This window comes from Mustela putorius, unplaced genomic scaffold (assembly GCF_011764305.1).
Source record: "Mustela putorius furo isolate JIRA1106 unplaced genomic scaffold, ASM1176430v1.1 tig00003899_pilon_pilon_pilon, whole genome shotgun sequence".
In the NCBI taxonomy this organism is placed as follows: domain Eukaryota; kingdom Metazoa; phylum Chordata; class Mammalia; order Carnivora; family Mustelidae; genus Mustela; species Mustela putorius.
This window is the reverse complement of record NW_025422048.1, coordinates 14936862-14963692: the sequence shown is the minus strand read 5'-3', so window position 1 is coordinate 14963692 and position 26831 is coordinate 14936862. Positions and strand designations below refer to the sequence as shown.

The 26831-nt window shown below is 46.0% G+C and overlaps 1 protein-coding gene across 5 annotated transcripts in view; it reads left to right on the top strand.

The window, feature by feature from the left end:
- Window positions 1–3661, top strand: part of VGLL1 (vestigial like family member 1) — a 30105-nt gene extending 26444 nt beyond the window's left edge. For 4 of the 5 annotated variants that reach the window (XM_004773657.3, XM_045068162.1, XM_013046400.2 and 1 more), the window contains exon 4: window positions 1945–3661. In XM_004773657.3, the coding sequence (XP_004773714.1) occupies window positions 1945–1985 (41 nt within the window). In that variant the 3' untranslated portion in view covers window positions 1986–3661. The remainder of the gene's footprint in view (window positions 1–1944) is intronic. The other variant, XM_004773659.3, reaches the window with a different exon arrangement.
- Window positions 3662–26831: the final 23170 nt, after the last annotated feature.

Sequence of the window (26831 nt, the reverse complement as noted above, 5' to 3'; positions counted from 1 at the left end):
TGGGAAAGGCACAGATTCCGTGTTCTCACTTCTGGTAGATTTGGCACAGAGCTCCATTGCCTCTAGACGTTTGATTATTTGTATATTTTTTATGAGTCTTTATCAGTGAACTGGATAACCAGTGAACTGGATCCAGAGTGAACTGGATGACTTTCAGTAGGAATCAGTAGTTCTGAAAGATCTCCTGTGTGAGGCACCAGAGGTCATCTGAGAGATTGGTCAAAGGAAGGAAGGTCGAGTCTCCTCGTCCCCCTCCGATATGGGCCCAGTCCCCTCCTGCTAGCCGAGGCAAGTTACTTAACCTCCCTAAACCTCCCTGAGCAACTTTTCTCCACACCTCTCCCCCACCCCACCCTGCAACCACTGCCTTCATCTGCCAAAGCCTCCATCCCGCATGAACCTTGCTGGCTCCCTTCCGTGCCTCACGTCAACCAAACAGCCCTTGGGAAGATCACCCCGCCCAGCTGTTTGTACTTGCGACTCCTGACCTCAAACTTCAGCTGGGCCCTCAGGAAACTGACGACTGCCATACTTGCCCACTTTTCAACCCCAGATTCGCACCCTCAGCTGATGCTCTTGCCGCAGAGTTGATGGAAAAAACAGAGGTCATCTGATTAGGACTCTTCTGACCCCCCACAAACACACCTGCCAATCGACGTGCACCTGTGTCCTCATTCTCCTTTTGGACCCGTTCAGTGTTACCGTGTTCCCTCCTCCCAGACAATGTCCGTGCTGCCACGTGGTCCTTCTCTGGTCTCGGTGACCTTCCCCATGGGGCTATCCTCATCCTCGCCAGTCATCATTTGATCTCTTCATCTTTGTTTGATCATTCCCATTATCATACAGATAGAAGGCAAATATCAGAGCTCCCTTTTTTAAATTAAAGGTTTTATTTATTTATTTGTTTTATTTATTTATTTGACAGAGAGGCAGAGACCGTGAGACGCAGAACACAAGCAGGAAAACAGGAAAGGGAGAAGCACGCTTCCCTGCCAAGCAGGGAGCCTGACGTGGGGCTCGATCCCAGGAGCCTGGGATCGTGACCTGAGCCAAAGGGGTAGTGGAGGTTGTAGGACTGGAGGATTAGGTTATGGAAACAGGTAGCGCTAAGACTAAATATGCCAATGACATGGGAGGTGGGAGGGGGAGAGTAGATGTTTGAAATTGAAAACACGTGCCACGCGTTTGGACAATGACAGAGTCTAGCGTCCTGCCGTAGGAATGGCTGGCTGGGGTAGAAGGAAGTAAAAGGTCATTTGAGATGAGAACAGTAAGATTCACTGATGTGAAGCAAAAGAAGAACCAGTAGCTACCTATGAGGTAGATGCTATATTTATCCTGATTCACAGGACAGGAAAATTGAGGTTTAGGGAGGTTAAATAATTAGCCCAACGTCAAGGTCAGTGAGTACCAGAGTCCATGGTCTTCCCTACGATGCCAATTCTACTCTACTACATAAAATGACAGTGCCTCTTTTTTAAGTCTATATAAAGATTTTATTTATTTGAGAGAGAGAAAGAGATAGCCCGTGTACATGTTGGGGGAAGGGGCAGCAGGAGAGGGAGAGAGAGAATCTCTAGCAGACTCCCTGTGAGCACTGGGCTTCCTCTCCCAACCCCAAAATCAGGACCTGAGCCGAAACCAAGTGTTGGAGGCTTAACCAACTGAGCCACCCAGGTGCCCTGAAGACCCTGCCTCTTTAATAAAATAGTAGCTAACATTGGTTGAGCGTATATGTGCCAGGCCCTGTTTGAAGGGCTTTCCGTGTGTTTAATTCACTTGCTCCTTTCCAGAATCTTGGGAGGGGTATTAGCGGCCTCATTTAACAGGTGAGAATGTGGGGCTCAGAGAGACTAGGGAACTCGCCTAAGGTCACACAACGAGGCAGCGGTGGGGTCGGGATTCAGATGGCTGCTTCCTCATCGTGCTTATCCTGTTTTCCAGAAGGCCAGTCGCCAGAGCGAAGAAATGTGTTCTTCTATTGAACCTCAGTCCGAAGAAGAGAACTCCTATTCCCAAACCTGCTCATGATTTTCTACTGTGAATCCAGAGTCTAGAGATGGCAGTGTCCTTTTTCCTTTCCATCACTAAAGAGCATCGAGCCAAGAACGTTGCTGTTCCCCTTAAAATCCGATCTTCTCTTCTTTGGCACCTACGTCCTGTGGTGGGAGTTTTCACACTTTAGTGACTCACCAACACAGGGAACCATGAAAAGAGCGGTTCAGGGATGAGAACCGTAGCGGACCCCTGCCTGCCTCTCCCACCTTCCCTGTACTAACCCTCCTACTTAGAAATCAGTCCCCTTACCCTCTACCAGCAGGGGTTTTCAAACCAAGACTGACCCTGGGGGGGGGGGTCATGGTCCCAATTTGCCCAGTGAACAGAGGAGATACGAGGAACGGCCGGCAGCTTTCTAGCCTTAATCCAGACCCTGGCCAGCCGCACTCCTGCCTCTGCCAAAGGCAGAATGAAGACAGGGTGGGCAAGACCCATTGAGGAAGTTGAGGCTAGGCATTGCCTGCATCCTCAGAGTCTAGAAGGAAGCTGAGAAGGTTTGGGAAGGCTCTGGTGAATGAAGTTCTTTTGCTTGGAAGTTTTGATACCTCCGTTCTTAAAAAAAAAAAAAAAAAAGTAATTCCAAATGGAGTTGTTGAGAAACCTGAGAATGAACGTATTGGAAATTAGTTAGCAGACTGCCCCGTTCCAGACTGGGCCTCGACTAAGTTCCGTGCCAAGAGCATTTCTTAGTTGCGGTTCCCTGAGTTTCTTTCTGCCCTCACTTTGAGGCTGGGGAGTCTGGCATCGCCCCCCCCCCGCAGGTGTTAAGCTGGACCCTGGTGACCCCTCCCAGCCACCCCCAGGGGCCCACCTGGCTTGCACAAACAATGAAACCTTCCCCTTAGCTCTTTCAGTGTCAGGGACAAGGTCTCCCCATCATACTACTTATTGAGGGTTAACGCCAATGTGACTCTTGGATCTTTTTCCTCCCATCTGCTGTGTAAATAAAGACCACAGATCTTGCATGAGTGAATGTGTGACCTTGGCAGTGTAATACAGTAACTGTCTCGAGACTACGTTTTTTCCCAATGTGGTACATATGTTTCCTAGATTTAGTGAGAGAAAAGATACTTGGCTAATACAGTTTCTTTCAGAGTTATTTACCTTCAAAAGCCATGTTCTTTTTTAGGTGCTGGTTGGAGAAATTCAGGGTGGGGGCTGGTCCTAGCGCTTGTGATGTGTAATTATACAAGTGTGCGCTTCTCTTGGCTGCTGCTGGAAAGATTCATCTGCGCTCAAAGATAATATGTACCATCAGGATTGAACTCTTAATATGCTATTTGGGGAAAAAGAAGAAATGATTCCAAGAAGGTTGGCATCTTCCGCAGCCTGGTAAAATCTGATAACACTTCCTTGCAGATTCCGAAGCTCTCTTGGATGAAGCTGAAATTCATTTCCCCACAGTAATAAAGAGGGAAGCAAGGTCTCCTGCCTCTGAGAGACCCCTGCCCTGCCAGCATACACCAGTCACTCCCCACCCAGATCAACTCCTGCTTAAGCCTGGACTTAAGTCCCATCTCACTTGCAAAAAGTTGACTTGCAAAGCATTTCTTTGACTCACTTGGCATTTTGCTCTTGGAATTAAAAATTAGCATGCAAAGTTGGGGTGGCTGGCCCTGTGTGTTGTCTGGGGGGTTCATCTACACTCCTCGTTGATAATCTTGTGAGATGCTAGTTTGGGGGTGAGGGGTGTAGAATTAGCAGATGGGTTCTTTCTGTACAATTTTGGGGAATGGGCAAGTGACATGGTTGACTGACTCTTCAGCTGCTGCCCCAAACAAACAAGAAAAAGGTGACAACTTCCTTTTTCTAGTAGCAAAGACCATCTTAAGGATTCCAAGTAAGAGGAGTACGTGGCTGGCTCAGTCGGAAAGCCTGTGACTCTACATCTCAAGGTTGTGAGTTGGAGCCCCATGTTGGGTGTAGAGATTACTTAAAAAAATAAAGTCTTAAAAAAAAAAAAAAAGCGTTCCAAGTAAGAATGTTTGCATATCCAGTTGAGAGTGGTGCTGGAGCACTCTTCCGTTGTACAAATGAGCATCGTGGGTAGTACTGGAAATAAAGTCATCTCCACAAATAAATGCTAACTAGAATATCATTCTCTCTTCTCCACAAACACGATTTCTGCCCTTTCCATAATGGTTTCCCTAGCTTGATATAATGAATTGAAAACAATTTAGTAAACCATTTGTATCTTCCACATGTGCAGTTAATAATGCAATGGCCCATCTCAATGCCTTTACTGTGTAAGACTAAAACTGTACGTCGCTGTGAATTTTTACACATTAGTGGGAATGAAGTGGGCTCTCGCATTTTTATAAGGCTTACAGTTTTATCGTTATTTTTAAATAAATTTAATTAAGATTAAGTTAAGCCTCAAAGAGCAGTCTGGTTTTGTTTTTTGTTTTTTTGTGTTTTTTTTCCCCTTTTAATGATTAGGCTTTGACGCAAGTCGAGTCTATTTATAGCAGTGATGGTTACTTTTTTGGTGAAAACGGTGACCTTCCACTAATTGTTCCAAATGAGCAGACTTTTTGGGGTGGGGGGCTAAGATTTTATTTATTAGAGAGGGAGGGAGGGCGAGCACTCATGGGGGAGGCGCAGGGGGACAGGGAGAAGCAGGCTCCCTGCTGAGCAGGGAGTCTGACCTGGGGCCCAGTTCCAGGACCCTGAGATCATGACCTGAGCTGAAGTCAGACACTTCAACCGACTGAGTCACGCAGGGGCCCCTCTTTTTTTTTTTAATATTTTGGGGCTCCTGGGTGTCTCCGTCGTTAAGCGTCGGCCTTCTGCTCAGGTCATGATCCCAGCGTGCTGGGATCAAGCCCCAGTTAAGGCTCGCTGCTCAGTGGGAAGCCTGCTTCTCTCTCCCAGGCCCCCTGCTTGTGTTCCCTCTCTTCGCTGTCTTTCTCTGTCAAATAAATAAATAAAATCTTTTTAAAAATATATTTATTTTAGGGAGAGAGAGAGAGAGAGAGAGAGTGTGTGTGTGTGTGTGTGTGCGCGCGCGCGCGCGCGCGCGCGGGGGGGGGGGGAGGGGAAGCAGACTCCCCGCTGAGCAGGGAGCCCGACAAGGGGACAAGGGTTTCCAGTCTCCTAAGACGGAATATTCTGAGATCCTGACCCTAGTGGAAACCAAGAGTCAGACCCGTAAGGCTCTGAGCCACTCAGGCACCCCCGGGCAGCCTTCTCCTAAGGCTGCTGCAAAGCCCGAGCGAGGACCCACCCCCTCCCGCAACCCCCAACCCCCACCCCTGCGTTCCAGTCCGGACTCTGCAGCTCAGACTCTGCAGCTCGCTCGCCGTCCTCTTGATTGAGGCCCCCACCCTGCCAGGTCTCTGTTTCTCTATGTGGAAAATGAGATGATCCCGAAAGTCATTTCCGTTGCTGACGTCTACGTTTTGAAACAAATGTATTTACAACCAGGCTTAGCAACAGTTGCCATACCCGGGCTCGAAGAAGAGGCCAGGGTCGGAACAACGGAGGAGCTGTAGGAAGAACAGGAGTGGGGGTGGGGGGAGGGGGCAGATGTGCCACGCTGGTGCGGGAAGCGCGGTTTGCTGAGTGCCTGGTCCCCCAGTCTGTTCCCCTCTGCTTCCTCCCTGCTTATGCCTTTCACAGGTTGAAGCCCCCCAGAAGCTCGCACCCCTAACTCTAGTGCCTACTTCCTCTTCCACTGTCAGGGATCCTTGTGATTCCCTTGGGCACCGGGATAATCAGGATAATCCCCCTGTTTTAAGTGAGCCTGATTGGCAACCTTAATGCCATCTGCACCCTTAGTTCCGCTTGGCCGTGTTGCTGAAGATACTCACAGAGTCCTGGGGTTAGAACTTGGAACTCCCTGGGACTATTAACCTTCGCAGCCACAGGAGAGCTGGAAACGGCCTACCTATCTGATATAAAGAACCCCAAGCCCCTGCCCAGGCTGTCCTATGAGAGGACTCTGTGTAGCACATCCTCAGGACAGAATTGGACGTTTTTCTTTCTTTGTTTCTTTTTCTTCCTTTTCTCCCTTTTCTTTCTTTCTTGGATTTTATTTATTTATCTGACAGAGGGAGAGACAGGCAGAGCAGGAACACAAGCAGGGGGAGTGGGAGAGAAGCAGACTTCCGGCTGAGCAGGGAGCCCGAGTCTAGTCGAATCTAGTGGGGCTCGATCCCAGGCCCCGGGGACCACCACCTGAAATGAAGTGACCGCTCTTCCACATAGGCATACCCCTCGGCCTGACAACCTCACCTCTAGGAATGTATCCGAGGAAAAGAATTTGATGAAAGCACCAAGATCGCAGCATATAGGTGTTCAACGCTGCATTGTTCATGATCATGAAAAATCAGGCACAGCATAAACCCCCAACTGCAGGGCATTTGCTAAAGAGATTATCTTTCATCCATCCAATACATATAATGTACAGCCTTTAAAAATGATGCTATAGGGACGGCTGGCGGGCTCAGTGAGTGGAGTATGCCAATTTCGGGGTTGTGATTTAGAGCCCCATATGGAGTGAAGGGATGACATAAATAAATAAGTAAATAAAAAAACCTACCTTTATTTTTTTTTAAGATTTTATTTATTTATTTGACAGACAGAAATGACAAGTAGGCAGAGAGGCAGGCGGGGGGGAGGGAGCAGTCTCCCTGAGAGCCCGATGCGGGGCTCCATCCCAGGACCCTGAGATCATGACCTGAGTGAAAGGCAGAGGCTTAACCCACTGAGCCCCCAGGCACCCCAACCAGCCTACCTTTAAAAAATGATGCTGCTGGGGCTCTCTGCTCAGTGGGGAGCCTGCTTCCCCCTCTCTCTCTGCTTACTTGTGATCTCCCTCTCTCTGTCAAATAAATAAATAAAATCTTTTTAAAAACTAATGCTGCAGATCTTTAGTCATGAAAATGCATATTATTAAGTACACAAACTGTCCATACATGCACTGCACAAACACAGGGGCTTAAGGCTCATTGTAAAATGTATGCATATGATTCGAAGTGGTGTAATTATTTATTACAGTATTAATAGTAGCAAGAAACCTGGAAGTGGCCCCAGTTTCTGTCAAAAACAAATCGGCTAAATAAATAATACATCTATACAGTCAAACACGGGGGAGTAGGTACAGAGAGGTGGATTTCTCTACGCCGAAATGGAAAGCAATTATCATTAATTGAGAAATGCAAGCTACAAAACGGCAGTTTGGTGTTATCCCTTTGTGTGTTTTTGGAAAAGGAGATGTTAGTGTGTGTGTGCAGGGCAGGCGGAAGTTGTTGCTTTGCACAGTGTTAACACAATTTCATGGGTATCATTCACATTTATCATGATCTTCTTTGTTTTAAAACAGGGTTTTATTTATTTATTTGACAGAGACACAGTGAGAGAGGCAGGAGGGAAGGAATGCAAGCAGAGGGAGTAGAAGAGAGAGAAGCAGGCTTCCCACTGAGCAGGGAGCCCGATAATGATGATGAGTTTGATTCCAGGACACTGGGATCTTGACCTGAGCCGAAGGCAGACGCTTAATGACAAGCCGCCCAGATGCCCCTTATCATGATCTTTTTTTTTTTTTAAGATTTTATTTATTTGAGGGAGAGTGAGAGCACACAAGCAGGGGGACCTGCAGGCAGAGAGAGAAGCAGGCTTCCCCTGCCAAGGAGCCCCATGTGGGGCTCCATCCCAGGACTCTGGAATCATGACCCAAGTGGGAAGGCAGACGCTTAACCGACTGAGCCACCTGGGTGCCCTTATCATGATCTTTTATATGACTAAGACTCTGAAAAACATATGCAAGCATGTGTATGTGTAGCCAGTATATGTGTGTTTGTACATGGGAAGAACATGCGTGGGTATTTACTGGGAGAATCTCAGAGAATATGTCACCAGTGAATTCCTTTGTGGAGTGGGTTTGGGGAGCTGATGTGTGTGTAGTGTGTATTTGTGTGTGGTGGTGTTGGTCAGGGACATTTTACTTTTCACGTTATACCCTTTTGTGCTGTTGGGGCTTTTGTTTTTTTTTTAAGAGTTCGGATTTTTTTAAAAATTTTTATTTATTTATTTGACAGAGAGATAGACAGAGCCAGATAGCACATGTGGAGGGAATGGCAGAGCTGAGAGAGAGAAGCAGGCTCCCCTATGAGCACCGAGCCCCATGTGGGGCTCGATCCCAGGACCCCGGGATCATGACCCGAGTGGGAGGCAGAAGCTTAACAACTGATCCACCCAGGTGCCCCCACTGGCACTTTTTACAAGCATGTGTTATTTTCATGAGAAAATGATTTTCATACGTGTTTTACACAGAAAATTCTTAGAAAATCAACAGTGGTTCTCCCTGAGTGGTGTGATCATTGGGAAGCAGCAAAATCTGTTTTGTTCTTCCAAAGCTTCCCTGATAACCCAGAGCCATTCTCTTTTTGAGTCCTGTTCTTTTTGTGAGACTGGAAGAGAGTGATACACTCCCCGGGTCAGAAACAGCCTCCAGAGATGACCCAGGCCAGGCCAGGGCCCTGCCTTCAGACGCATGCATTATCTAAGTGATTCAAGACAAATCTTTGCTTATCAGGACAATATTAATAACCTTCTTGGGGAAATACTAATTACCTGTATTCAATGATTATTTTCTTTCTTGATAAGTTACAACTCTATAGACATAAAAATGAATTTTTTAAAAAAAGATTTTATTTATTTATTTGACAGACAGAGATCACAAGTAGGCAGAGAGGCAGGCAGAGAGGAAGAAGCAGGCTCCCCGCTGAGCAGAGCGCTCAATGCGGGGCTCGATCCCAGGACCCTGGGATCATGACCTGAGCTGAAGGCAGAGACTTTAACCCACTGAGCCACCCAGGCGCCCCCATAAAAATGAATTTGTTAAAAGAACATCTATTGTCTGTTACGAAGTAACTTTCACATGCATTGCTGCATTTTGAACCTCACAGTGACCCACGCAATTGACAGACAAGGAAACTGACGCTCTGGGAGGTATGTATACATATTGCCATAAATGGGAGAGGGAAGGGAATGAGTGTTTAATGATCACCTCCTATGTGCTGGTTACAGTATATAATTTACTTCATTTTATCTTTATGACAGGTAGGTGTTGTTATTCCCATCCAACAGATGAGGAAATTGAGGCTGTCAGCGGTTCAATAATTTCCCTCAAGGCCCCTGTCTCTCTCCATTAGAGTTGCCATAATGAATTAGCACAGACTGGGTGGCTTATGAGCCACAGAAATTTATTTCTCACAGTTCTGGAGGCTGCAAGTCCAAGTCTGCACAGGCTTGTGAGAGCCCGCTTCCTCTCTCATAGATGGTCACCTTTTTGCTGCGTCCTCACTGGGGGGGAGGGGAGAGGGGCAAGGTTGCTCTGGGTCCCTTACATAAGGGAACAGTTCCCATTCGTGAAGCCTCCATCTTCAGGACCTAACCATCTCCCAAAGGTCCCACCTCCAAATACCATCACGAAATACTCAGGGATTAGGTTAAAACCTAGAAGTTGGCTGGGCCTGGGTGGGGGAGGGGGAGAGGTGGACAAAACCCGCAGCCTATAGCAGGTACCCAGAGGGAAACTTTCCCTCCATTAGCCCCCAGGATCACCTTTTCCCTGGTGAGCCTGGAATTCCTTTGATATAATCCTGCAATTAAAAAATAATAATTTTAACTTTTTCTTTTCACAGATACCTGCGTCTAAAGATCTACAAACTCCAGCTCCTAGGCGTCGGGAGCAAGGGAACTTGGCAAACAGGAACTCAGCTCAGAAATTTGGTTAACAAAAGATAGGGCACCACGACTGCCAAAATCATCCTTTTGTTCCGGAGGTAGTGGCCCCTGGGTGGGGGGTGGGGCGGAGAGCCATTTGTTTTTGTGATAATGACTGTTTTTTCATGACAGTTATCCATTATTCACATATTTCTGTATTGTAATTTAATAAGCACGGTAAAAACACCGGCCCTTAGAGGAGTATCTGCCTGCAAGCGATCCATTGGTAAACGCGGTTAGTGGAGCTGGGTAAATCGGGAGCTGTGGTTCCCCAGAAAGAGTTTCCATTTTGCGAGATGAATAGTTCTAGAGGTCTGTTGCACCGCACTGGTGAATGTACTTGATACTACTGAACTGTGCACTGAGAAATGGCTAAGACAGTCAATTTTATGTTATATGCTTTGGGCTACATTTTTTAAAAAATTGTTTTAAAAGCCCCTTAGTTCTGGGAGCCCTTAAACAACGTCCAGGGAAGAAGAGCGAACACTCACCGCGTTAAGTGTGCCCCTTGTCCTTACTCTTGCGGTTAGTGCACACCTAAGATCTGTTACATTGTACACCCGAAGCTCTCCTGTTCAGGACAGGTGAGGAATCCAGCCACAAAGCTCAGAATAACAGCGGGGAGAGAAACAGCAAGCTGACCGTCTGCTTGCCCCCAACAACCTCTATATGAAACAGCCTCCTGACCCGAGCCCTCAGAGAGTGACTCTCTTAAAGAACCGTGAACTTAAAAAAGCATTTACGTATCCGTTGTATTGGGACGTACCACTAGATGGTACAAAAAACCCAGATTTCTGGTAATGATTTGCTCATGTTGTGAAGGCAACAGCAGCGTATGTGGTTGGAGGCACTCGAAACCCGTTCTCTGTTAGCTTGCTTTCCTCTAGCTAATGACAAAAAGCACTTTGGGGGAAAGTGGTTGGGATCCATTTTCAAAATTTTCCAACTCTTTGGCTGGGGTTTTGTGTGTCCAATCCTAATTGCGATGGTGAGATGTCCATTCGACTGGCTTATCCCCAGAAGCTTCTAGAATTATTGTAATTATGAAATTATACACAATTTAAAAACAAAAGCCAGGGGCACCTGGGTGGCTAAGTGGGTTAAGCCTCTGCTTTTGGCTCAGGTCATGATCTCAGGGTTCTGGGAATGAGCCCCGCATCGGGCTTTCTACTCGGCAGGGAGCCTGCTTCCTCCTCTCCCTCTGCCTGCCTCTCTGCTTGTGATCTCTGTCAAATAAATAAATAAAATATTAAAAAAAAAAGCCAGGCAGAACAAACTTATGGTGTAAAATGTCAAGGTTCTAAAAGGCGTAAGTCTAGAATTGAAAAATGAAACAAACAAACAAAAAAACAAACCTCGGTGTTAACATGGCTTGACCTCAAAAGCTGAAGGTCGGTCTTCGAGACTTCATTAGCTAATACCATAAGGTACAACCATGCCGGCAGGTTCTGGAAATTCAGGTACACTTTCCTACTTGCAAACCAATGTGTTTTGTGATGTAGAAAGAACAAATAATCAATGGATGTTAAAGCCAGGCAGAAACCCAACCATGGCAACTTCCGTCTTAGTTCTTATGTTATGTTACCACAATGATCGATTTGATCATTCTGAATAAACTGAAAAGCATCACTGCTCCTACTTCCTAAAGAAAAGAACCAGCTTTCAGAAAGGCAGTCCTCATGTCTGAGTCATTTCTGTTTTAGCATGCCTAGCACGGTGCCTGCCATAGGGACCTCGTTCAGTAAATTTTTTTTCGTTCAGTAAATTTTTGTCCAATAAGTAAATGAATGAAAATGCTATTACTCTTGGCCAACGAGGACAACAAATGAACTTTACAGATACTTCTTGGACCCCCACCGGTGCCCCTACCCGCAGCTGACCCCCTGAGGGGGCACAGGCCATTCCGCGACACCCAGGCTCTGAGAGATCACTCTAACCCTCTAGAACAAAGTTGATGGGGGAGATTTCGTTCTAGCCATCGGCTTCAGACACACAGGGGTTGAGGTCCGTCTCCAGGGCTTTATGACCAGCTTTGGCCACTGACTTCATTCTTCGGAGCCTTGTTTCTTTGTCAGCGCATCTTATCACCGCTGCCACAGCCCACTCTCCAGGTGAATGCGTCAAGTGTGTGGGAGTGTGCATGTGTGCACAATTGTTCAACTATTTGAGTAGCAAGGGCTCCGATTTCCTGCGTACTTAACCATGCACGGGCTCCGGCCTAAGTGCCTTAGACGCATCAGCTCATTGAATCATCACAATAAGCCTACGAGTCATGAATTAGAGTCACTCTTTTGCAGATAAAAGAAAATGAAACTCGGAGTGCTCAAGCGAGGGACCCGGCCCACGCAGCTGGGAAGCTGCGGAGGTGGGATGGGGGTCCTGGTTTTGTCTGACTCCAAAGCCCATACTCTTAACCCCTCCACTCAACTGCTGTAGCATAATTAAGGAGCATTAAAATGGAACCCTGTAAAAGCCAGAGAATAAAGTAAATAAATAGAAAGCTTTTGCTTTCCCTTGAAAGGCCATTACTTCCAGCGGCCTTTCGGTGTCAAGCGAGAAAGATAATAAGGTCGGCCCATCAGTTAGCAGAAGCCGGCAATGCACTTTACCAGTGTGCTGGGCCCTTCTTCCCACCGCCAGCTAAAATAATTACCGTTCATTCAGCCACTTTAATGACTCCCAACCTGGGCCTGGGCGGCTTTCATCTGGCTCTCTACTTCACTGTAGAACATCAAATTATATGTAGATAGGCAGCCCTCTCGAAGGGACCTTTGAAAGCGCTATTTAACAACAACAAAAAAGCAGAACTTTCCAGTTTCCAATCTTCTAAAGGCGGGAGTTCTTTCCAGATTCTGCAAGACCTTTTGTCAAATGCATTGAAGTGGGAAGCTGTCCTGCCCCGCAGTTTCAGACCTCAAGGATGCCGCGTCTAAGTTCACACTGGGAATGGCCTTGCTGACTAAAACTGCTCCCGTTGCCCTAGTTTCAGGCCGAAATTTGCAAACTGCTTAGGTTCGGGGAAACATTTTAGTCAAACCGGGCCCGATTTCCACCCCTTTGGAGAGAGGCCAAGTGCGGCGCAAGGTTAGCGATGGAAGGAGGCCCGGTCCGGATGCTCGCGGCGTGGGGGGTGCGGGGGGCTTGTGGGCGGAGGGGGCCGGACTCGGGGTCTCTGCTGCTCTCTGCTGGCCGCAGGCGGGTGCTGTCGGCGCGGCGGCCGGCACTCGGGCCCGGTGCTCCCGCTGGGGCTGCCCCGGCTGGGCCGGGAGCACTCCCACTCCCTCCTGCTCTGCGGGTTTGCAGGTGCTCTCTCGATGCCAGGTACGGGGCGAGGTGCCGTGGAGGCAGAGATGGCAAGTTCTGGTCTTTGTCCTTGGCAGACTCAGTCCCGTGGGGAAAACAGCTTCCCAAACAGAGAATTAGAATCAAGTGCGTTTCGTGTGGAACAGGATCTCTGCGCTCTTTCGAGCCGCGGTACTGAGCCCCTGCTCTGTGTCAGCCTCCGAGTGAGAGTCCGTGCACGGCGTTTTATTGTTGTAGCTCTCCTCTGAGTACACATCTCCTTGGAGCATCACGACAAAGCAGTGAGGGCTACGGAGCAAATAGGAGTAGCCCCATTATATAGATTAGGCAAAGTGAGGCTCAGACAGGTGGTGCGTGTTGCCAGGTGAAACGCGGGCAGCTGTCGGGTTACAGAGCTTGCCCTTGACTGTGACTTCGAACCCACTCCTTCGCCGCAGCACACAGCTTTATGCTGCTTACTGACAGCTCCCAAGGGGTAACAGTGAAGGCCAAATGCTCTGGAGTCCTACCGCTCTCTAGCTGTGTAGCCTGGCGAACTACTTCTCTTTGCCGCTTTCCCGCCATCTTTTCAATGCGAAGAAAAACAGCTCAGTTTTCAGTCTTTGGGGGATGACACCTTTTCCTCTTGTTTCCAAGAGTTCCTGCAGAAAGAACAGAGCTACAGAGGCTGGAGGAACTAACTCTGCCCTAGAGAGGTGACATCGGCCTCTCCCGGGGCAGGGGGAAACTGCCAGAGGGATCAGGACTTATAAGAGAGAGCTGTAAAATATTCTTGTTAAAAACTATCTGAACCGGGATGGGGGAAACCTGTCGCTCCAGACTCATTGGTGAAGAACCGCCTGACATTTATGTCAATGACCAGACTTAGGGCTTACATGTTAGCAGTCTGCTTCAATTCTATTTTAAGAGACAAAAATGCCTGGTATACATTTTAATAATTAGAATTGGCTCTGACTAACAGCCCATGTGTCAAAGAAGATCCTTATAATGCGTCCACACATACGCAGTTAGAGGATTTTATCTGGCTGGAGGTAAATGCATTTTGTAGCTAAAGGGAAGGGAAAAAAGAATTTTAAAAAATTTGAGAAAATTCTCAAGAGAATTTTTTAAACCACAGAGAATTTATCATCAGACAAAATTCATCTTACCCATATCTGCAAAACAAGGTCAGTAGGGATTGGTCCTGGAAATGTGGGCAAGAACTTAATTCTACAGTAGCACTGAAATGGCATCCTCTGTCTCAGTGCTCTGGAAGCCATGACAATCCCTCTTCCTAAGCGCATTGTTTCCCATAACATCAGTGACCACAGATGACCGAGAAGATTGCTCCAGAATCCCTATCCCCTGCCAAGACTTCTCCCGGGAGCTCCAGACTCATCACCCACCTGTCTTCTGGACACTGGTACCCAGAAGTCCCACAGATACCAACCCCTCCCAAATGTGTTCCCTCACTTGTTTTCTCTGCATCATTTAGTGAAGCCATCCTTAACCTAGCCAGTCAAGGTTAAGAACTTGGAAGTCATTCTCTTTAAAAAACTGAGATGTAATCTGCATAGTCACCCATTTACAGGGTTCAATTCAGTACTTTTTAGAAAATTCACAGCTGTGCAACTGGCCCCACAATCTAGTTTTAGAACATTTCTTCAACACCCTCCCCAAAAGATCCCACTTACCCACTAGCAGTCTTTACCCATTTCCCGCTCTTCCTACCCTTGAAAACAATAAGACTGTTTTCTGTCTCTTTGGATTATGCCTATTCTGGGTTTTTCATATAAATGGGATCCTACAGTGTGTGGTCTTTTGTGACTGGCTTCTCTCACTTAGTGTAATGTTTTTGCAAGGATCAGAATTTCATTCTGGTTTATGGATGAACACAATTCCGTTGTATGGATATACCGCAGTTTATTTATCCATTCATCAGCTGAGGGCCCTTTGGACTGTTTCCAAACTTTGGCCGCTGTGAACATTCATCTACAAATTTTTGCAAAAACAATATTTTCGGTTCTCTTGGGTGCATGCCTAGAAATGGAATTTCTGGATCATGCGGTAATCTATGTTTAGGTTTTTGAGAAACTGCTAAATCATTTTCTAAAATGAATGCACTGTAGTACGCCCACCAGCCTTGTTTAAGGGTCAGATTTCTTGGAAAGTCAATCTTGATTCTTCCCTCTCCCTGAGTTCACATGCAGCTAATTAATCACCCAAGTCCTGCCAGTTGAACAAATCCAACATGTCTCCAAACCGTGCCTTCTGCTCCGGTCTTGCTACTACTGCTTCCCAGATTATCTCTCATCTGGACCATTGCAATTCTGTCCTCCACTCGCTGTCACAATGGGCTCTTTAAAACAGGCACTTTTGGGGTGCCTGGGTAGCTCAGTGGGTTAAACGACTGCCTTGGCTCAGGTCATGATCCCAGAGTCCTGGGATCGAGTCCCCTATCAGGCTGTCTGCTCAGCAGGGAGCCTGCTTCTCTCTCTCCCTCTCTGTGTCAAATAAATAAATAAAACAAAATAAAATTTAAAAAAAAAAAAACCAGAGGAAAAGACAGGCACTTGACCGCATCCTTGCCCTACTTGTGCTTGAAACCCAGTAAGTGCTTGAAACCCTACAGTGCCTCTTAACTCTAGCTGTATCAGAGTCACCTGGACATATTTTTTTTTTAAGATTTTGTTTATTTGACACAGAGAGAGAGAGAAAGCATAAGGAGGGGGAAAGGCAGAGGGAGAGGGAGAAGCCGGGAGCCTGACTCGGGTGGATCCCCGGACACTGAGCTGAAGGCAGATGCTTAAACCACTGAGCCACCCAGGCGCCCTGCCTGGACAGATTTCTAATATCCTGACTCCCGAGTTACACCCGAGGCTGATGAAATCGTAATCTCGGGGGTTGGGAATCCAGGCATCAAGCTCTCTGGGTGATTCCAATATGTAGCCAAATAAGAGAAACGTTGCTTTTGTGGCTCCCTGTTGCTCATAGGATAGCATCCAAATTCTTCACCCCCTGACTCCCGACCCCCTCTTCATCTGTATCTCTTACCCCTCCTCCGGGCCTCACACAGAAAGCCCCAGCCAGCTGACCTTGCCACTGTCGTGACTCTGACTCGGTCCTAGAATGGCTTTAGGCCCCTGGCCCAGGACTTCCTCTTAAGCCCAGGATCTATCATAGAGGCTACTCCAAGGGCATTATTTGGACCCAGTAGGGGGCCACCTCCATGGGTTTCCTTCCCCTTGGGCCTTTAATAAGAGTTTATTCCCATTAGTCCACCTCGATGTGCAAAAAAGCCCCCCAAAGCCACTCTTCTTTGCAGCTTCGCCTCTTAAAATCCTCCCTTCTGGCTTTACTTTCTGGCTGGCTCTTTCCTGTGTCCAAACTGAAAGCCCAAAGTGAGAGAAACCCACACTGCGGAGTGACTCGCTGGGGTCTGGTGCCAAAAATCTTACAACGCCCACTTTCCAATCAAGGGTGACTAAATTATGAACTTGCACCGCCCGCACCCCCTCCTTTGTAGTTCCTCACTCGCCAGCTATCACCTATTTTATAATTAGTAGTTGATTAGCATGAAAAAAGATCTTCCTTCCTGAATGAGTCCTCACAATTGGGTTTTTCAACTTCTGACCCAAATTGCCAGACAATTTAGGGTTGTTGTTTGCTTGCTCGCTTGCTGGCTTTTTCTTTTCACTTGCCAAATCCTTGAAGCACATTCGGAACAATGCAGCTTGAAAGCAGTTAGCCCGTTTCAGCGCACATACAGAAGAGCGCCCAAGTTCAAGTTCGCGTTTCCACCACAGGTAGAAAAACTGCTTTTTCCTTTTGGAGGAAAAGACCGAGATCAACAACCATGGCGTCCAAAGTTGAAGCTTCAGTTGAGGGAAATGAGATTCTGTTTTCCACGTGACACTGAGTTTGTGTTCCAAGGGCAGGACTCTACCAAATCAGGGCTGTCTTTTTTTCCGGGAGAGTGTGGATGCTACATGGTGGGTTTTGGGGGGGGCACCCAATGGATGGAGTTGAAGCGTTTCCCCACCTGTTTATTACCGGCCAACACAGAGGTGGCATTGCTGCTCTGTCCCCGAGAAGGCTCCTCTCACAATTGACTTATTTTGCTCATCAGCGAGAACATGAAAATGTCTTTTTCACTTCTCTGTGATCATCTCCCCAGCTCAGCGACTTCGTGCGCCCCTGTTACTTTGATTTATTCAAATGATGTAAAATGTCAACCTATTGAGATCCGGAGGGGACCGTGGGTAGTGTCATCCAGTGCCCTGAAAAGCCAACGGATTTCAACTCTGAACGGATGTCAGCGAGGGGCAAAAGTGAGTCTGTGGGACCTCTTCCTGTCATGCTTCTTTCTCAGTGGAGTGCTTCAAGGTGACTCAAATGCACTTACTGAGGAAGCCCCATGGCACCTTTGGCCAAAAAGAAAAGAGTCATTGAGATAACAGAGCAGAACCTGTTGGTCCCAACCGCCCTCCGATCTTACTGGATGGGCGACAGCTCCAGGAGGGGGACAGTCTTCATGAGGATGTGCCTGGTGGAGGACATCATGGGACATTTCATTAATGAGTCTGTGAGGATATCCTCTTATGGGGCTTGGCACCAAGGTAGGAAGCCCCCATGGCACGTCAGCTATTGCTCTGATTAATAGATGTTTATTTCCATAGGGTGCCACTAATGGCTGACTTGGCCTCAGACACACGGTGACCGTTCCCAAAGTTCTATCCTGCTGGTGGCCGGCCTGGTGTGCTGGCTTAGTCAAAACCATGACAAGAACCCTCAGGGAGATGTCTCAGTTCTCTTAGTGGGCTGGAATTCAGCAAACTGTAACGGGTCTTGAAATAACTGGATGTTAAGGAAACAAGCTGGGGGGCACCCCTAAGGAAAGCCTAAGCCTTGTGCTGTCTGTCAACAGGGAGTGGCATATTAGCGCTGTGTGCAGGAAGTCGGTCTTGAAGTGCTATATATAACAGAGCTTTGACCTTGTTCTTAGCTGAGGTCAGGTTCGCTTCCTCTAGAGCCTTTGCCAAGTGGCCTTTGTGGTTCCGCAGCACACTGAGCTCTCTCTTAACTTTTTCAGAGGGATGACAAAATGGATTCGCCGGCTGGCTGCAGTGAATGGTCGTGTGTGTCCTCGGCGCCGAGGGCTGGAGGGTCACAGCTGAAGACCTCCTGAGATTCACGGTCTAGGTGGGGACACAGACGGTGACAAGCTGCCGCCAGCCCCTACTGGCTCAGGAGGGTTAATAAGTGTTCGGGAATATTGCAGACCAACTGTGAAACACACCAGTGTCATAAATTGAATTATATAAACTTACCATTAAATAAAATAGAATTAAAACAAAGGTAACAAGGGCTCGAGGCTTATCACTTCCTAACCTTTTTTTCCCCCTTGCTTTTATTATTCTCTCTGTTCTTGAGGTAATCTATGGCTCTTGGATCTCCATAGTGAAAATAATATGTGCAGTATAGAATATAATAATATGTATATGGTATAGAATATAAAAATATGATCTCCTATAATGTTGTGCGGCTGACATTTCTTCCCAGCTCAGTGTTGAGGGACCTCACATTGGTCGCCCAAGATGGGCCATGGCAGGAGTACTAACATTGTGGAAATCAGCCATCGTTAGAACGTAGGATCTTTTTTTCTTCCAGAAAACTAGTTATTAAACATTCACCAGAGCCGCACCAGAGACAGACTAGCACATAGGTGATTACGGTAAATCCGACGGGCCCCACAGCTATGTGATTTCAGTGTAGGCTGCGGGGGAGTGTGAGGAAGTGTCCCCGAAGGCTCCAGAGAGAAACCAGTGCTTAAGCAAGCCCCTGAAGGATTCTTAGGAGCCAAGGCCCAGAAGCAAGACTGGGCAGAAATGATGTGTTCCTTGCCCTTGGGGCATCTCTGTGCAGTGAGAGAGACTGATGAAGAAACAGGTGTAAGAAAATGTAGTGTCAGGTGCCCTGCTGGGGACTGTGGGTGGGGGAGGCTGGATGCTCTGGAAGCACAGAGGAGGACACCCCTAGTGGGGGGAAAGGAAGGCTTCCTGGAGGAGGTGACATGATATATTTTTTAATGATTTCTTTAATTCTTGCTGAATTATTTTGTAAAGCTTGTTTATGTATTTATTTATTTATTTATTTATTTATTTATTTATGGACTCTCTACACCCAAGTTCAGGCTCCAGCTCACAACCCTGGGGCGGGGATTGCATATCTGGGGCACCCGGCTGGCTCCCGCTGCAGAACATGTAACTCCTGTTCTTGGAGTTGTAAGTTTGAGGCCCACATCGGGTGTGGACATGACTGAAAAATAAAATTTTGGGGAAAAAAAAAGGCACATGTTTTTATGACTGAGCCCAGCCAGCTACCTCCAGGATATGGTAACGTAAGCTGAGATCAAAAGATAATTAGGAGAGGCCATCTCTCTTGGAAACAGAGGTAGAAAAGTAATGTCTTCTTACATATTAAAATATGTTACCCAGTATATTTTTCATAAAAGAGTAATAATTATCCTCCCACTCGATGTGGGGCTTTGCTTTAAATCAGTCCTGACCAAGGGCTTCCGACTTCTGCCTGAATATGGGCGTGGTGGCGGTGGCAGTGGAGAAAGTGGGCGCATTTGTTCGATTCTGACCTAAATGGGACCAAATTCCTTGTTTGGGGGAGTAATTACTAAATTCTATATTCAGAGGTCTGGTGTTTGCATATCATGGGCAATGCATAGACCACACCATTGTCTTCCCAATACTATACATTCTTTTTTTAAAAAATTTATTTATTTTCAGAAAAAACAGTATTCATTATTTTTGCACCACACTCAGTGCTCCATGCAATTCCTGCCCTCTATAATACCCACCACCTGGTACCCCAACCTCCCACCCCCCCAATACTATACATTCTTATAAGCACCAAGGCTTAACTTATCCCAGAAGAACTGGCTCCGGGAACATTCTGGCATACTCATGCAGATCAGGCCCTTTGAACTGGGAGCTTGTCCTTACCTACAGAGAATCTAAGAAATGATGTTGTCTCGTTTTGATAATAACACTTGGGGAAAATACCTACTCTCTCTTTGCATTTGGGGCCTTAGAAAAAAAAAAACAACAACTAAAGGTCAGATTAGCAACCTAAAAATGAAACTCGAATGGAGGCGAGGCAGAGTGGTGTAACCATTTGCGTCTCTGCGGAGAGGAGGCGGATCAAGTTATCCAAGCACCCGGACGTGAAATGCTCGCCCTGCCGTGTTACACTCTTGGAAAGAAACCCACTGGGTGCCGGGTTCTGCGCCAGGAGTCCCCGATAAGCAGTGACTGAGGTGGACACAGCCCCTGTCCTCAGAAAGTGCACTGTCTAGAAGAAAAAACACACACACACACACACCAGACCCACCATTGCACACTTTGCCGTGGAACCGTAAGCATGATGTGCCCTCTGAGGGAAAGGAACCAGAGATGGAGATCCTGTAGGATCCCAACCTAGTGCTACTGGAGGAAGGGTCAAAAAAAGCCACCTAGGGGCACCTGGGTGGCTCAGTCGTTAAGCATCTGCCTTCAGCTCAGGTCATGGTCCCAGGGTCCTGGGATCAGCCCCTCATGGGGCTCCCTGCTGAGCTGGAAGCCTGCTTCTCCCTCTCCCGCTGCTACTCCCCCTGCCTGTGTTTTCTCTCTTTCTGTGTCTTTCTTTGTCAAATACACAAATAAAATCCTTTTTAAAAATAAAAAGAGAGAAAGATTCCCTAAAGAAGTGACATTTATCACTTCATAATGTATATACATGTTGCATCATTATGGTGAACACCTGAAACCAACATAATATTACATGGTGACTGCACTCCAACTTAAAATAAAAGTGATATTTGGAGACACTTAGGAGAGGAGTTTGCTTTTAGCTGGGATAAAGGTGGCACATCTAGTCCAAAATGAGCATGAAAACTGGAAAATTAAAACTCAGAAACAATGTAGAAATATAATCTTCCAGATCTATTTTATTTATTTTAAGATTTTATTTATTTATTTGACAGAGAGAGAGAGAGAGAGCGAGCGCACGAATGGGGGGAGGGGCAGAGGGAGAAGGGGTTCTAGCCCAGGACCTTGGCTAGAAGGCAGACCTGAGCTGAAGGCAGACGCTTAACCAACTGAGCCATCTAGGTACCCCACCCCCAGCTTTTTAAAGATTTTATTTAGGGACACCTGGGTGGCTCAGTCCATTAAGCATCTGCCTTCAGCTCAGGTCATGATCCCAGGGGTCCTGGGATAGAGTTCTGAATCTGGTTCCTTGATAACAGGGAGCCTGCTTCTCCCTCTGCCTGCTGCTCCCTTTGCTTGTGTGCTCGCTCTCTCTCTCTCTGTGTCACTCTCTCTCACTGATAAATAAATAAATCTTTTTAAAAAAGATAAAAGATTTTATTTATTTATTTGACAGAGAGAAAGAGAGAGAGACAGCAAGAGAGGGAACACAAGCAGGGGGAGTGGGAGAGGGAGAAGCAGGCTTCCCACTGAGCAGGGAGCCTGATGCAGGGCTCGATCCCAGGACTCTGGGATCATGACTTGAGCTGAAGACAGATGCTTAACAACTGAGCCACCCAGGCGCCCCAATAAATAAAATCTAAAAAAAAAAAAAAAAGATTTTATTTCTCCAAATCTATTTTATTCTTGCAGGATCCTCCAATCAGAATGCTCGGTTACGCTCCCAGATCTTTCATTTCACCCAGGACATTATTTCTTGGCTATTCGTGACAGAATGCCGTCCAATATGGCATTTCAGATCTGTGCATCGACAGCGCTATACCCAGCCGGCAGCCCAGAAAGGAGTTTTCACTGGTGAAGGAATGGCCTTAGCCATGGGAATGACAGGACCCAAAGGCTGTTGGGAGTGCAGATGCTTTAAACGGGACATTATTGGGTTTTAAAATTGTACTTCTTTGGCTTCCCCAGCAACTATCTTATTTTATTCAAGTTGTATTAACAGAACACCTTACACCGCAGCACAGAAATGTATTTCTCATGGTTCTGGAGACTGGCAAGTCCAAAATCAAGGCTCCAGCAGATTCAGCGTCTGGTGAGAGCCCTTTTCCTGGTTGATAGATGGTGTTGCATTGCTGGGTCGTCACGTGGTGGGAGAGGCAATGCAGCCCTCCAGGGTCCCTTTCAGAAGGGAACTGACCCCATCCATGAACACTCCCCCTCATGACCTCCTCATCTCTCAAAGGCTTCCTTTCGTAATACCATCACCTTTTGGGGGGCAGGTTTCAACATATAAATTTGGGGGATACGCACTCAGTCTATTGCAAGAGTGATTCGTTTTCCTGAAATTAATAACACTGTTGATTTGTGTTTCATACTTCACAGAGCAGGTGTCATGTGCTTTCGAGAGCACTGCTGTGTTTCCATAGTTACTTCCCATCTGAGAAGTGGGAGAGGAGGCATTTGCTCTGACGCCCACCCACTATGGCCTCATCAAAGTTGCCTCTGACTGAGAGCGGTGAACAGAAGCAGCTATAAGTGCCTGGATACATCAATCAGCAAACACTGAGTCACCGGACAGGATCCTATTTGCACCGTTCTCACCAGCATCTGTCTGTCACCCCCTCACCAAGACAACTCCTGGGTAGGGAAGGGGGCCTCTTCTCTTCCCCCAGCTAGTTCTCTCTCTTAGCCATGCGGCTCTTGTGGTGTAGACAACAGAATTGTCTAACGTAGGAAAGCCAACTGACCCAAGGTTTGTGTAAACCTCAGCACTTTCCATTTTGCAGAATTTTTTTTTCAGTTACATTTGCATAAAAGAGCCTTTCCTCTTTACATTTCACTTTGAATTCTACCTTTGGCTAAACCCAAGTATCAGAGTGAAACTCAGTCAAAACCATGGTGTTGACCCCAAAGAAGTAAAGGTTTGCTTGAAACCTGAAGATTTTCTCAAAAGTTTTTGGGGGGTGCAGACAGAAAGGACCAGCCTTACTCAGATTTACAATAAGGACTGCATTCTCAAACCCTGGCTTCTACAGGCTTGGCTACCACTGGAGGAGGGTGGTAAATAATTATAACGATACCACTAATAACAATCACAATGATGACTACGAGTAGCACCACTGTGCGTTGGGCTTTTACAGGATGCCAGGAGCTGTGATGTTAAGCATTTTTTTTTAACTCTCATTGGCTCATGCAAGCAACCATCTGGGGTAGTTATGATTGTGGCCCCACTTTATAGATGAGGAAATGGGGCTTACAGAATTCAACACAAATGGCTCACATTTGTGAGCATCATAGCCTGTGGGTGTCAGAGATGGGATTTGGACACGTTAACCTTGACAGTGACTGTGTTCTAACCCAGGTCAGGTAGAGTGGGAAATAGTTGAACTCATCCTAAGCTCATTTCCAAAGCAAAAGATCAGAGTGCCATTATGTCTGGATTCCTAGAAATAATGACAAATATCACACTTCTTATATATACAATTATATATACATATATGCTTTCTAAAGTTTAGGACACTGGTGCTCTTGTTAATTCTTGTTCTGATGAGACATGAAGTTCACCTTTATGCAAGTGCTTCTTACTGGGTTAATAAAAGTGTGTTTTGGGATATCTGGGTGGATCAGTTGGTTAAGTGTCTGCCTTTGGCTCAGGTCGTGATCCCAGGGTCCTGGGATCCTGTCCTGCATCAAGCTCCCTGCTCGGGGTGGGGGGAAGCCTGCTTCTCCCTCTATCTGCTGCTCTCACTGCGTGTGCTCTCTCTCTGACAAATAAACAGATAAAATCTTTAAAAAATGTAGGACATGGGGAGTTAGAGAGGAGAAGGGAGTTGGGGGAAATTGGAGGGGGAGGTGAATCATGAGAGACTATGGACTCTGAAAAACTATCTGAGGGTTTTGAAGGGGCGGGGGGTGGGAGGTTGGAGGAACCAGGTGGTGGGTGTTAGGGAGGGCACGGATTGCATGGAGCACTGGCTGTGCTGCAAAAACAATGAATACTGTTAAGCTGAAAATAAATTTAAAAAAAACAGCATTAAAGACCATATTATAATTAGCAATTTTTTCTTTTTTTATTATGTTATGTCAGTCACTATACATTACATCATTAGTTTTTAATGTTGTATTCCAAGATTCATTATTTACATATAACATCCTGGGCTACATGCAATAGCAATTTTTAAAAGCATCAAAAGGCAGGTCTTGAGTGAATATCATTGTCAGTACCATTGCTTTATTATCAAATGGCACATAGACACTGCTTATTCATGATGGTATAAATATTTACTGTATGATCATGTACTCCCAGCAGAAACATATTTTGAACATAAGCAAATTATACTTAGAAAAATCATTGAAAACTTGAAAAAAATGTAGGTTTTTGTCCACCTTTTAACCTGGCTAAGACATAGAGGACCCCATTCTTTAGCCAGGTTGAAAAAAGAATCTTGGTTTTCCTTGGATTGACCACACTGGGCAAAGCCACTCTCTGTGGCCATACTATTTGGAGCTCTTATACATGGGCACGGGTTCGGATCAGGAAGGGAGGTGAGTAACAATAAGCACTAATAAAGAACATATATACAGACCTCAGTTGATGAAGGACTTCATATATGGAGTCTCTCACTTGGTCTCCAGAAGTTTTTTGATAACGTTTTATGATGAAATAATAAATCCCCAGGAGGTTGCAAAGAAATGCACAGAGAAGTCTGAAGCAGCCTTCCCCTAGCTTTCCCTAATGTTGATATCTGATACAACCCCAGTACAATATCAAAGTCAAGAAATTGACATTAGTAAAATCCACAGAACTTGTTCAAATCCTACCCGTTATACACATACCCAGGCACTCTAGTGTGTATGTGTGCTCGCACGTGTGTGTTTGTGTGTGTGTGTCTCTGTGCCGTTTAGTCACGTGTGAAGATTTGTAAAACCACCACAATCAAGAGACTCGACTATACCATCCGCAAACTCTCTTGTTTTACACCAGAGCTAGGCCCATTCCCTCCCCTCATCCCTGGCAAACACCAGGCTGGTCATCATTCTATTTTTGCCATTCTGAGAAGGTTATATAAATGGACTTCCTCAGTAGGCACTCTTTTGAGATTGTTTTTTTCTCCTTAAGCATGAGTCCCTTGAAACTCACTCAAGTTGTTGGATTTCTCAGGACCGCATTCCTTTGTATCGCCGCACAGTACTCGTAGCGGGGATGACCTCCCCACCCCACCCCCTCACCCACCCCCAGTGTGTGTAACCAGTCACCCCCTGTAGGACATTTGGGTACTTTCCCGTTTGGGCTCTTACGAATCAAGATGCTATCAACGTTTGTGTACAAGTTCTTGCACGAGAATTTAGAACCATGACGTTTGTAGCATTCCTTCATTTTTCTGATGGCTGCAGCGTCTGCTGTGATATCCTTATTTCGGTCCTGAGGTTGGTGATTTGTATCTTCTCTTTTTTTACCTTTTCAAAATGGCTAGTGGTTTATCAATTTTGTTGAGGTGTTTTTTTTTTTTTTATTTTAAAGAACCAGCTCTTTGTTTCTTTAATTTTCTCTCTTGGTTCCTTGTTTTCAGTGTCAGTGATCTCTGTTGTTCTTTCCTTCCTTCTGCTTTCTTTGTGTTTATCTTGCTCCCCTTTTCCAGGTTCTTAAGAAGGTTAGATGATGGATTTGAGAGTTTTTTCCTTTTCTAATATAAGCATTTAATGCTATAAATTTCCCTTTGTGTACTGCTTCAGATGCATCTCACACATATTGATATGTTATATTTTCATTTTATTTAGTTCTGTGTATTTTCAAGTTTCTTTTGAGACTGCCTCTTTGACTCATGGATTATTAGGCATGTTGCCTAGTTTCCAAGTGTTCAAGGATTTCTCTTTTATCTTTCTGCTACTGCTTTCTAGTTTGATTTTGTTCAAAGAACATACTCTGTATCTCAATTCTTTTAAATTTGTTAAGTTTTTTTCAATGAACAGGGATACAGTTATCTTGATGACTGTCCCAAAAGTGCTTGAAAAACAATGTGTATTCTGGGACACCCGGGTGGCTCCGTGGGTTAAGCATCTGCCTTTAGCTCAGATCATAATCCCAGGGTCCTGGGATTGAGTCCTGCATTAGGCTCCTTGCTCAGCGGGGAGTCTGCTTCTCCCTCTGCCCCTGCCCCTCCCCACCACCCCCTCTCGTGCTTGCTCTCTCTCTCTCAAGTAAATAAAAATCTTAAAAAAAAAACATTTTTAGGGTTCCATTTTATTTACTTATAATGCTTTTGAGCAACTTGCTTTGTATAGCTTTCTTGATAGCTGCTGTGAGCATTACCACATACATAAGTATATTATCACAGATTACTGATATTGACATTTTACTACTTTGAGTGAAGTATGGAAACCTGAATTCCATTTAGGTCCCTTTACCTTCCCTACTTTTCAGATATAATTGTCTTCAATATTTTCTCTATGTGCCCCCTATCAGCTAGTGTTATATCATTTGCTTTAGCTATAAAATATTATTAAAGAAACTCATGAGGTGAAGGCTAGTCTGTAATGTTTACTTCTATGTTTATCCATTCCACGTTGTTTTTCCCTTTCTGGAGGTTACAGCCTTCTTCTGTTACCATTTTTTCCCTCTTTAGAGATCTTCCTTTAGCTATTCTGTCAGGGAAGTTTCGCTAGTGACAAATTCTCTTAGTCCTCCATAATCGGAGAATGTTTTGATTTCTCTCCATTCATGAAGGACAGCCTCAATGGATACACAATTTGTGCTTCACAGGTCTTTTCTTTCAGTACCTC